Raw genomic sequence first — 13203 nt, 5'->3', positions numbered from 1 at the left:
GCCCTTTGCTGTGTGAAAGGAGGGAGCAACTAGGGCAGCAACTCTAACAAGATAGGGACGTATTATGTGCAATTTGATGCTGAAGCGCTTCATCCAAGTCTGAGGTGAGTGTGCAAGCATGCATGTGTGCCAGTGCATACCTGCATAGCAATAGTGCTTCTGGCATGAAAGGACAGCTGTTTCTTTTCTCTTCCAAGTTGTGCTGGGGTAGAGACATAGGCTGATTCATTTTGAGAGAGTAACCTGAAAGGTAGGCTTATCTGGGCATGGTTATCTCCAAGAAACCGGCATTGTATCCTGTGCCAGAACCCATGCTTGGAGCATCGTTTGTTATGTGTGTTGACCACATGTATGGTTGGGAAAATATACACAGTGCATTTAAAGTTCCTCCCTGTGGAAGGGTGATTCTGTTGCTGCCTTATTAGCGTGTAGCTTTGGGGGTCTGAATTGGACAATACTAGAACATTTGGGAAAGAGGGAATGAGCATCTTGGAGAGCTTACAGGATTGCTAAAGTGGCAAAAGAAAAGAGACTAAACCAAGAAATAAAGGCAGAGGAGACAAAAGCCCACACAGATTCAAACTGGGGGAGAGGAGAAGCTGCAGGATCTTTGTCGGTGGCAATAACATACATCAAGAGAAAGAAATGCATGAAGTAGTTTTACGAGACTCTGTCAAAAGTCAAATCCTAATTGGCATTTCCTATAGAGATACCAATAGATGTTTATCTCTTCTTTTCAGTCGTTTTCCTGGTCTTGGCCTAATGTTGCTTTGGATACAATGGTGCTGGAGATGGGGCCGTCTGTTGGTTTTCAGTAAATGCATGGGCAGCCTCAGGTTCTCACAAATCAGGTGTCTAATAGAAAAGAAGAAGGACATTCTGCTATTTGCCTGCTTCTAAAAAACACGTATGCTTCTTTTCTGAAGCAGGATGCACTCTCATATTTGACAAGGAATCATAGTTTAATTGTCAAGATTCTTTTTTTTTCTATTTCTTATTGCCAGCTTGGATTTCTTGACAGTATAAATTGGATGATATGTTATGTAATGCACTTTAACTTTTAAAGGCCATTCAATCATTATTTCCATTTACTTGTCTATAAAAAATTTTCTCCCATAGGAAACATGAAATCATAGTGAATTTACCAAGTAGTATGTACCTTGTTCTTAAGAGAGAAGGGAAGATCTGGGGAAGTAAACTTTGGATATTTAGTTTAAAAATACACAGAGGATGACTTTGTAAATCCACGGATTTACGCTCTTGTCAAGCTGAACAGAGAAGCTTCCTTCTGCAGTGGGTAGAGTTTAATGCAGAGACTGCCCAGTTTGCTGAGAGTAAGCTGCTGGAAATGCTCAACTATCGATGGGGCATCTGTATACAGCAGCTCCTTCCAGGCTCAGGGCACATTACAGATGAGGAGGAATATTGTTATGTCCTTTGACATGACATGGCTGCTGTGCACACAAACTCAGAGCAGCTGAATTTACCTGCACAAGACCACCACATGATCAAGTCAGTTGAAAATTCGAGCACAGAGTCAGGCCCGAGCCCCCACTCTTTGCTGAGGAGCTATTGACAGTCAATGGCTGCTGGGAGATGGAGAGTCACTTTTCTTTGGGAGGGCGGCCACTGGTGATCAGCCCATGCCCTACTAGCTGACTCCATATCCATGTTCATTTGGGCATCACTAATTGGAGTCAGTGGGTTATTTTCAGAAAAAGGGTATGGGTGTTACATGTTTTGGGAGGGGATGCCAGTCAGGGAGCAGGGGGAGTTGGAAGGAGGGAGTAGGAGTAGATATGATTAAGATCCATTGTGGGCCGGGCGGTGGTGGCGCACGCCTTTAATCCCAGCACTCGGGAGGCAGAGCCAGGCGGATCTCTGTGAGTTCGAGGCCAGCCTGGTCTCCAAAGCGAGCTCCAGGAAAGGCACAAAGCTACACAGAGAAACCTTGTGTACATGTATAAAATTTTCAAAGAATAGAAAAAAGAGAAATGATGAGAACTATTTCCTTAAGAATCTGCATCCTTTTTATCAGTCCAAAGAAGGCTGCCAACTGGGAGAGCTTTTCCAAATGAGACTTTGGGATGGGGATGCACAACTGAAACTAGGGTCAAACATCAAGCAAGGGAACTCAGACTTTAAAATAAATATCAGCACAATGACAAAAGACTTGAGTAGACACTTCCCTAAAGAAGATGTTCAAGCAATCATAATCTACTAAAGCAACAGTCACTTTGGTGCAAGTCAAAGCCACTGTGAGATACTTTTTGTCATGTTGATACTGTGGTATCCATGCCAAAGACAGAAAATAAGAAGGGAAAGCAAAAATGGCCTCATCTGCTTTGGAAGAGAGTTTGGTAGATTCTAAAAAAAGTGAAATATGGAGTTAACCACATTGCCTTGGCATTTCCACTACTCAGTATACACATAAGACATCAAAACATGCATTTCCATACAAAATCATCCAAATGCTCCTAGCAGCACAATTCATAGTAACTAAAAGATAGAAACAAAATACCTGTTGATTAAGTGTGAAAGAAGAAAATGTAAACCCAGGGGGCTGGAGAGATGGCCCTGCAGTTAAGAACACTTCCTGCTCTTCCAGGGGGAGGTTAGGTTCCCAGCACCTATCTCTGATGGAGGCTAACAACTTCCTGTAACTCCAGCTCCAGGGTATCTGATGTACTGGGCTCATGTGGCAAAACTCACACGTGCACATGAGTAAGAGCAAAAGTGAAAAATTTTAATACATATCCCTTATGGACTATTACTCAACTGTTAAAAGAATGAAGTCTTAGATACATGTTACAACTTATAAGAACCCATGAAAACTCTGCTAAGTGAAAGCAGCCAGACACCAAAACCCACATACAGAATCTAATTGCATGAAATGCCCAGAAAAGAAATATCCAAGCAGATAGATAGTAGATTAGTGGTTTCCAGTGTCTTGGGAGAGAAGGAAGTGGAGAAATAGTAGGAAGAGATTGTTCATGGGTATCAGATTTCTTTTGGGGTGAAGAAAATACTTTGGAGTTAGGAAGTAATGATTAATGAGAAACTCGGCAACTACACTAAAAACCACTGACGTGTGTATTATGAAACAGTGAACTTTATGGTACCTGAATTACACTCAGTAAGTATATTATTAGAAAAATTAATATTCAGAGGGTGATGAAGTGACTGGCATGGTATCTATGGTTAAGGAAAGCTCCTGATCTTTGACAAAATCAAATATTGCTCCATGATAAAGTTCTGGAGAGATTAGGAATACAAGGGACATACCTTAGCATAATAAAGGCAGTTTACAGCAAGCCCATGGCCAACATCAACTTAAATGGAGAGAAACTCAAAGAGGTTCCACTAAAATCAGGAATAAGACAAAGTTACTGTCTACTCTCTACATAGCAATTCAATATAGTACTTGAGGTCTTACCTATAGCAATATAAGAACTGACGGAGATCAGGGGGATACAAATTAGAAAGGAAGAAGTCAAAGTATCTTTATTTTCAAATGATATGATAGTATATATGAGTGACCTAAGAAATTCTACCAGGAAACTCCTACACATCTGTTAAACACTTTTTAGAAAAGTAGTTGGATACAAAATTAACTCACAAAACTCAGCAGCCTTCCTATATACAAATGACAAGCAGACTGAAGAAGAAATCAGGGAAAAAAACATTATACAACAGTCTCAAAAATATAAAATATCTTACTTGATGTAAATTTAGCCAAGGAAGTGAAAGACTTGTATGATAAAAACTTCAAGTTGCTGAAGAAAGAAATTGAAGAAGATGGAAAGATCTCCAATGCTTATGGATAGGTAGGATTAATATAGGAAAATGACCATTCTACCAAAACCATCCTACAGATTCATTGTAAACCCCATCAAAATTCCAGCACAATTCTTCACACATCTTGAAAAGACAATTCTCAGCTTCATATGGAAATACACACACACACGAGAATTGTCTTTTCAAGATGTGTGAAGAATTGTGCTGGAATTTTGATGGGGTTTACATTGAATCTGTAGGATGGTTTTGGTAGGCTTCATATGGAAATACACACACACACACACACACACACAAAACAAAATCAAAATCAAAATCAAAAACAAAAACAAAAACAAAAAAAAAAACCCAGGATAACTGAAACAATTCTGAATAATAAAAAATGTGCTGGAAATATCACCATTCTCAATTTCAAGTTGTACTACAAAACTATAGTAATAAAAACAGCATGACATTGACACAAAAGACATGTAGATCAATGGAACTGAATTGAAGATCCAGACATGAATCCACACACCCATGGACACCTGTTTTTGTTTTTTCCTATAAAGAAGCTAGAAATACACATTTGGAAAAAGACAGCATCTTCAACAAATGATGTTGGTCAAACTAGATGGCTACATGTAGAAGAATCCAAGTAGATTCATACTTATCACTCTGTACAAAACTCAACTCCAAATGGAACAAAGACCTCAAAATAAAACCAGACACACTGAACCTGACAGAAGAGAAAGTGGGGAACAGCCTTGAAATCACTGGCATGGGAAAAGAGTTTCTGAACAGAACACATTTGTGAAGGCACTAAGATCAATAATTAATAAGTGGGACCTCATGAAAGCGAAAAATTTCATGGCAAAGGACACTGTTGTTCAGACAAACCAGCTATCTACAGTATGGAAAAGATTTTTTATACCAACTCCACATCTAATAAAGGACTTATATTCAAAATATATAACTCAAAAAACTAGGTAGCAAGAAAACAAACAACTGAATTAAGAAAGAAATGGGGTACAGATTTAGGAAGAGAATTCTCAAATGAGGAAACTAAAATGGTCAAAGAACACTTAAAGAAATGTTCAACATTCTTATTCATCAGGGAAATGCAAATCAAAACTACTTTGAGATTTCATCTTACACCCATCAGAATTGGTTTGATCAATTCAACAAGTTACAGCTCATGTTGGTGAAAATGGAGAATAGAGACAAGCTGGTGGAAGTACAAACTTGTATGGCCATTATGGAAATCATTGTGGTGGTTCCTCGGGAAGATGGCAATTGATCTACCTCAAGATCCAGCTATACCACCCTTTGGCATATACCTAAAGGATACTTTATCCTACAACAAAGGTACTTACTTGCTCAATGATATTCATTACTGCTGTATTCATAGTAACCAGAAACTAGAAACAACCTAGATGTTCCTCAACAGAAGTATGGGTAAAGAAAGTGGTACATTTACACAATTCATTATTAATCAGCAGTTTAAAAAATGAAATTTCAGGCAAATAAATGGGACTAGAAAAAACCACCCTATGTGAGGTATTTCAGGCCCAGTACGACAAATACGGTATGTGTTTTTATGGAATTTTTGAGTGTGAGAACAAGTGGGTCTCTGATTCTTTTTTTTTTTTTTTTTTTTTTTTTTTTTTGTTTTTTTTGTTTTTCGAGACAGGGTTTCTCTGTGTAGCTTTGCGCCTTTCCTGGAGCTCACTTGGTAGCCCAGGCTGGCCTCGAACTCACAGAGATCCTCCTGGCTCTACCTCCCGAGTGCTGGGATTAAAGGTGTGCGCCACCACCGCCCGGCTAGGGTCTCTGATTCTTGTGCCTTCCCTTGGGCTCTTTTTCTTCTGTTTGGTTGGTCTTGTGCAATTTTGATGTTATAGTTTCTTTTATTATGCTTTATTTTGTTACATTTTATTATTTTTATCTCTTAGAAGTCTGTTCTTTTCTATTAGGAGACAGAAAGGGAGTGGATCTGAATGGGAAGGGAGATTGGGAGGAACTGGGAGAAGTAGAGGGAGGAGAAACCATAATCAGGATATGTTAAGTGAGAAAACAATCTATTTTCAATAAAAGAGGGAAAGAAAAGAAAAAGTGGTGGGGGGCAGAGCTCCTGAAGTTTTTCTTGAGACAAAGAGACTGGCTGGTATCCCTGAGAGCCAAAATGAGCATCATTTTATTCCACCATCATTTAGTCTCAGAACCTAACAATCAGAGACTGACCACTTTCCATATTCTGTGTTTGGGGGTTGGTCCCTTGACTCAGAGACACCATGGAATTGACACTGGTTTTGCTCGCTGGCAAGAAACTAAACAGGGACACACATGCAACACAAATTTCAGTCTTTGTTGTTGGTTGTACCTTCATACATTGCTGACCCAGGAAGTGCCAGACCATTGAGCTTTGAGTGGCTGGCATTCATTATTTAGAGTTGTATTAGAGTTGTTGGCTTTTCTTCCATCTTTTAGGTAAAGCTAGAAGAACAAATGAATTTACTCACCACAAATATAATCAGTCCACTGAGCACATTGTGGGGAGTGGAAGAATTGACTTGTGAGGTATGGCACCTGCTTGAAAGAGGCACTTAAGGGAAAAAGAAAGAAAGGAATAGTCAAGAAGTCAAGGGAAGAGCACTGGGAGACCACTGAGTGAGACAGTGAATGAGGCTAGAGAGAGATGCATAGGGCGTTGCACCAACAAGGAATACCTGGTGGAACCACCTTGTTTAAGATCTCAGACACTTACTTACTGGGAGACTAGTCTTTGTCCTGGGGACAGCTGCGGGCATTTAAAGGCTTTCCATCTCTTTTAGACTTTGACATTGCTGGTCTAGCTATGGCATAGGGAAAGGGTTACTTGACTGACAAGGAACTATGAGAATTTGGGCAGGTGGGAGGTGATGGTGGTTCCACCCAAGTATGGGCACAATGACAGAAAGCCAGTCAACATGAGTTATCATGGAGTCAAAACTGACCGACCTGAGTTGGCCATTTGTTGGAAAAGGGATAAAGGAGAAGGTACTACCAAAAACAATGTTGAGTGTGGAAATGTAGTTCAGCTGATAGTGCTTGCTTAGCATACACAAAGCCCTGGGTTTGACTCCCTTGCACTACATACACCTGGTGTGGTGGCACACCCCTATAATCCTAGCAATTGGGAGGTGGAGGCAGGGTGATGAGACAGTCAAGGCTATTTTCCCTCCCATAGTGAGCTTGAGGCCATCCTGGAATACATGAGAGCCTCCCTCAACAAACAACAACAACAAGAAAACAGCAACAACAAAAACAGACCATTAATGTCAATGTTCTGTCTTGGGAAAATGGAGTAATTTTTTTTTTCAGGGATGAAGAAAACAAAGGAGTTGGAATGGCCATAAGAGTGACAGGAATTCTCCTGGGTGCACACTGCCTATGCGGACTGTGTTAGCTAAAGACAGCTGTGTATTTATAACTCTTATGTGTTCTTTAATGACTAAAATTCTGCCCCACAATGTGATAGATGTGTCTGCATTGGTTCCTCACTGTGAATTTGGGAAAGAGCTTATGTCAGTACCAATGAACACTGTGTGCACAAGCACATGTCACTTTCATGCTTGGTCATAATAATGTTCACTATTCCTTCCATTGATGTCTCAGAAGGCTTACCTTTGGATTCCAGCTGCCTCATTGTTAGAAAGCCCAGGCTACAGTAAGGGCACTATGGTGTTCTAGCCCAGAGAGGCCCAGATAGTCTTCCAGCTGATGAATCCATACATGGATGTCTAGAGTAAAGTCCCAAAGCATCCACTGTTCCCCAGACATTCAGACATTGTAGACAGAGGAAGATCATTCTCAACTCTGCCTTATTTGAGTTCCTGACTCAGTACCCTAAATCTATGACAGACAAGAGATCATTTGGAGTCACTTATAGCACAGCAATAGATAACTGGGATATTACATTTGGAGTGCTTTTGTGATGTGGACAGAGAACTCACATGTACAATCCTTTTCTCACCAATGCTACAAACTACATATTTCATTAAAATCTTGCAAGTACAATGTCTGTTCTCCTACTTTCCATAATTTGTCAAAAACATTTGCTTTGCCTTTCTTATGTTGAGAAGAAAGGAAGAAAGGGATAGCCAGAGGAAGGTAGAAGGACTTCTGTCATGGGGGTAGTGGCAAAGACAGTGCCACCCCTGGAAGGTAGGTGGTAGGACAACCACAGTGACAGCTGTGTTGTGCATAGCACCACAGAGTCTAGTCTGCCTGGGTACTGGTGTATCGTGTAGGGTGGGCATTATGCTCTAATGACTGGTGTTATGTCTATTCTCACTGTCCTCCCTATAAAGTGGGCTCTGACTCTAAGAAGGTCCAACTGGACTGTGTTAAGAAATTTTTATTGTTTCCTTTGGATTTGTGATGAAAGCACATAAAATTACAAGTGGAAGAAACATCATGCCACAAAATTGCATAGAATGATTACAAAAATGTGAATTATGCATTTTAAATAATTTGAGATAAGAAGAAGCCAAATATATACATTTTAAGAGCATCAAATACTTTGCCCTCTCTTTCTTTTTCTTCTTAAAAGGCAAAAGTCACAATGTTCAATCCATCACAAACAGTATTAACACAGTGCACAAGGGCAACATTAAATTCAAAGGGATGCAAGCAATGGCCCTTTCTTTCGGAACTTAATTAATGACTGCTTATCTATTACAGGAGTATTAACTAGTGTATGGTGGTACTGAAATGTTAAAAGCCAAAACACATGGCATGTCATTAGAACTTTGAACACTGATTTACACGGCCCAACCACATTATTCTCAGTAGTTTAAAGGTGTCAGGGACACAGTCTAATTAATGCATGACTCTACTCTCTATTATAGGAAAAAACCACAGTACAGAATTTCACACATTCAACAAAGAACAAGGCAAATACAGAAAGGCACAAAACTGCACATCATATAGACCCCTTTTCTTTACCTTTGTCTATTTTCAAGTAATATTAATATTATTAATGGATAGTATCACGGTAGTAGTTTCAAAGATGCAAGATGCACAGTGTTACACACTACCCCACAACTGCAAAAAGTGTCACTGTACAGATATAAAAATGTGATTACAGTAAATGACCAAATACAAAACATTGTAAAATGACTAGAATCACCAAGATAATGAAGTCCAACTACCAAAACAGGGTTTGAAAGTCAAGGTTATTCAACCTCAGTCACTATATGGACTACGATGAAATCCATTGTTCTGTAATAACCGCCGCTGTGTTTGGTTATGAATGCTGTTATCAATTCATTCTTCTCCAATTTTCGACAGTCTATAATTGTGTTTGTAAAATGCAGCATTCCATCTGGACCAATCTCACTTCTTTCTGAGTAATGCCTTTCCTTCAAAGTGCAAAAGTAGTACAGTTTACAAAAGCTCTCTCTCCGGTGGAAGGTAAGTTTTAGTAAGTGTCTAATTAACACTCCTGATTCTTCACATAAAATACAATCATCTCTAAAGGGGATGTGATTTCCCCCTTGTGTCTCACTAGATATGTTTTTTTTTTTTAATCAAACACTGTCATGGTGTTCGAAGCAAAACTTCATTTTGATTAAAACTTAATTATGATCCTAGTTATTGCTTAAAGTTAAATAAAATCATTTCCATAAAAACACTAAATTCTTGAAACACAAATTTCAGGACACAACTGGTTTTTGCATTGTAAAATGCTTTGCTAAATTATAACCAGACAGGTTCACTTTAAAATAAAATGAAGCCATGAGCATGTCATTACTGGGTTTTTATGTTCGTTGTCTCACTCTCTAAACCATATTTTTTCTATATAATTATTATTTCTTAATACTTTTTAATAACATTTATATTAGCTTTAACATGATATAATTTCTCTTATTCCCCTTAAAATAAAAATAAAAACTCAAAAAGACATGACTAAGTGCAGTAAGTATACAAACTAAAATATAACCAAAGCTTTATTACTATTAGAATAAAATTGAAATCAATCAGTTAAAATTTATAGAAGATAGTAGTAATATATTTGCACTCTATTTCCTATGCATTTTTGCATATTCTGACCATTAAAACAACCTCAAAATCTGATACTTAAAATCCAATTTTGATCCTACAAAATTTTTTAGCAAATTTATATTCTAAATTCTAAGTCTACCTCAAGTTGCATCAATGACTCCATAAACTGATTCTTAACATTTCCATATAATTTAATATCCACGTGACATATATAGTTGACCCATTTCTTCTCTGTCCATGTATCCCTGAACTTGCTTTTAAATCTTATGGAAGAGATTTGGGTCACTGCCAATTAATAAACACACATGTACACTCATGCGTATGTATGTGTGTGTGCACTTATATGGCTGGGTGTATACATGTAATATATACATGGAGATAATGTGTATCAATTATACATGTGCATTTCGATAAATATTCTATCTTCCTTTCTACAGTAAAAATAAATGAACCACAAAAAATATCTGACAACAAAATAACCCACTTGAACCTGTTCAGTCTAGCTGAAATCCTGATTAATACACATCAGCTCAATTCTTACTCGACAGAACAGACCCGTTGTAGTTGTTGGATCATTTTAGGACAACAACCAATAGATACCCAAAGGTATACAGCCAAATATACAATCCACATTGATAATAGGGAAATGGCTTCACGGGGCAATGATACAGTCAAGTGATTTATTTATTTTTTTTTAATAAAAGAAATCAGCTTATAAGAGTCACTATGGTATCTAATAAAGCCATGTCAATAGCAAATACAGATGCCTCTGTGATAAATAAATTAGCAAACTGCAAGCCACCAGTGCTTGCAAAGCAAAGGATGACACAATTTAATATACATGTTAACTTGAAAACATGGAATTGCGGGGCAGTTTGGGAAACAATGGTCAACTGGGATGTTCCATAGTGTTAAATGGTGCTATGCACTTCTCAAACTATTTCTATTTGAAATACTTTACACCAGGGCTTCAAATGAAGACATGAGCTTGAGTTTTCTTCAAAGAAGACATTGTCCTTCATTACAAGTTCCATGGAGCCTGGGAGCTGCCTGCTTTCAATTTACTATTGGAAAGAAAAGAAAAATCCTGCATACATGCATCCTTCTCTCTAGTCTGGCAATAGTTTCCACATGACACATGGAACTGGGGTATGGGACTTCCACACAGATCCTTCTGGAACTCTTGCTTTGGTGTGGATTTCAGGATAAGGGATGCTTCTCAGGAAGATGGCCCTGGGCAGTGATCTTTGTCATTGGAGTCTGATGGAACTCAAGCAGCCGTGCATATCTAGAAGGCCTGGCAGGAACATCACAGAGGAGTATCAAACTCTCTTCCTGGGTTCTCTCCTTCTACTTCCTCACTGGAGGGAGACTTGTGGTTCACCTTTCCAGGCTCTGAGGCCAGGGAGGGAGGGGCAGACCCGTGATTGCTGTCTTCACTGATTTTCCCTTTCATGGCCTCCTGTACAAACTCCAGAATCTCCAGGGGCAGTCTCTTGAACTTGTCTTGGTACTCTTGCTCCAGCTCCATCTGCAGCTGAGAGACATCAAGAGAGGAAAAGGTTTGAAATATAAAGATCATTTATACTTCTCAACTCACCTATACAGAAACTCCTTCACAGAGACATGTGAAGGGCATAGAGAGGATACATGGACTTATGATATCTTTCACTGGTCATCTGCATTTAGATGAAAAATAGTTTAGTAGGACATACCATTTGTTCACAGCTGAAAATTGAGTCCTGGTCATGTTTCATGTAATGAACCTGGGGACTTGGACTTTAGACAAACACAACTATAAACACACTCACATACACTTGGAAAGGCTTAGAAGCAGTGTATAATGATTGAAATTCTTACATTTAGGGATTGAATAATGTCAACAGGAATTGTCAAGGTCAACTATGAACAGGGCTGAGGGTCTGAGGTGACTCCAGCGGAGAGAGTTCAAGTGAACTTCAAGGACAGGGCTTCAGTTTGAGATTGGGAAGCTAAGACTGAGTGTTTTGAATTTGTTTATTTGGTTAGTATTTTCTTTTCCTCTTTCTTTCTTTCTTTCTTTCTTTCTTTCTTTCTTTCTTTCTTTCTTTCTTTCTTTCTTTCTTTCTTTCTTTCTTTCTTTTTTTTTCTTCCTTCCTTCCTTCCTTCCTTCCTTCCTTCCTTCCTTCCTTCCTTCCTTCCTTCCTTCCTTTCTTTCTTTCTTTCTTTCCTTCCTTCCTTCTTTCTTTTTTTGCAGGACCTCATACATGCTAAGCAAACCCTCTCCCACTGACCTATACCCCAAGCCCATTAGAGCCTTTAAGGAGAAGCCTGGTGAGGATTTTTCAAGTTAACACTCCTCATATACAACATTAACATTTGCTATGACTTCTTTTTTATTGCTTCCTTATTTCCTTTTTTACTGCAAATTTGATTTGTCTTTTAAACTGTTACAGTTACCTTTTAAATGTCTTCTATTTTATCTGTTTTATGCCTTGGAAAATTGGAAGACCGTTTTAATGTCAAGGAAGTGTGTCTTCACATGCAGACTTATGTAGCTGTCTTAGTGAGAAAGCGGTTGTAAATGCACGTCTCCTACACAGAAGTAAAGTGTGGGTGCTTGTGGCAGGGAGCACTGCTTACTAGGAAGTCTCTGTTGTCTGCACCCAAAGAAAACCCCAGATTTAAAACATCATATGACCTCCTGAAGACAATGCTCCTTTGCTGTCCTTATTAGCTTTGAGGCAACCCTTTTTAATGGCACCAGGTAGGATGAGGCAGGAGGATCACCATGGGTATGAGACTAGCCTGAGCTACACGGTGGGTTTAAAGAAGAAAAACATTCAAATAAAATCCAGAAAGTCCTTAAAAATCTGAAAATGATTCTGGTGCTTGTCAGCCTTTGAATGTGCACAGACTGTGTGGGGGCTTGACCCTGGTTCTCATTCGGGAGGTGTGGGTGGGCCTTGCTTCTGCATTCTCAGCTGTTCTCTATGATGCCAACGCAGCTGGCTCACGTTAGTTACACTGATTACCATCTCTCCTAAGCCCCCAGATCTGCTTTGCCACATCCTGGCTGTATATCTTCCATCTGTAACAACCAGGGAAGCCTCCAGGGTTTTGACTCGTGGACCTTCCACGGAGAAGTCTGTCCTGGTGGGTCTAAACCTCTTTTCTGGACATTGCCAGCCACTTTATAGCATTCACTAGCTCAACTCTTTCACTATTGCTTTTAGGCCAGAGATATTTTTGCCATGTCTTAGCTATTTAATCTGTGTATCTATGTGTAATCATCTCTGCAACTCTAAAACTCCCAAAATTCTGAAATACAGAACATTTCAGTAAATCTGTGACAGAACATTTCAGTAAATCAAGACTGACAGCCACAGGGCTATTTGTGCT

The 13203-nt window shown here is 39.1% G+C and overlaps 1 protein-coding gene across 2 annotated transcripts in view; it reads right to left on the bottom strand.

Annotated features, from left to right (window-relative positions):
* Window positions 1-8157: 8157 nt before the first annotated feature.
* The window catches only part of Plcb1 (phospholipase C beta 1), a 695339-nt gene continuing 690293 nt past the window's right edge, over window positions 8158-13203 (bottom strand). For both annotated transcript variants that reach the window (XM_006983966.4, XM_006983965.4), the window contains one exon: window positions 8158-11359. Coding sequence is in view for 1 of the 2 variants with exons in the window: in XM_006983965.4 (XP_006984027.1) it covers window positions 11132-11359 (228 nt within the window). In the remaining variant the exon portion in view is untranslated. The remainder of the gene's footprint in view (window positions 11360-13203) is intronic.

This window comes from Peromyscus maniculatus, chromosome 4, assembly GCF_049852395.1.
Source record: "Peromyscus maniculatus bairdii isolate BWxNUB_F1_BW_parent chromosome 4, HU_Pman_BW_mat_3.1, whole genome shotgun sequence".
Lineage (NCBI taxonomy): Eukaryota > Metazoa > Chordata > Mammalia > Rodentia > Cricetidae > Peromyscus > Peromyscus maniculatus.
Note: the sequence above shows the minus strand (reverse complement) of the source record. Positions and strands in the feature narration are given on the sequence as shown.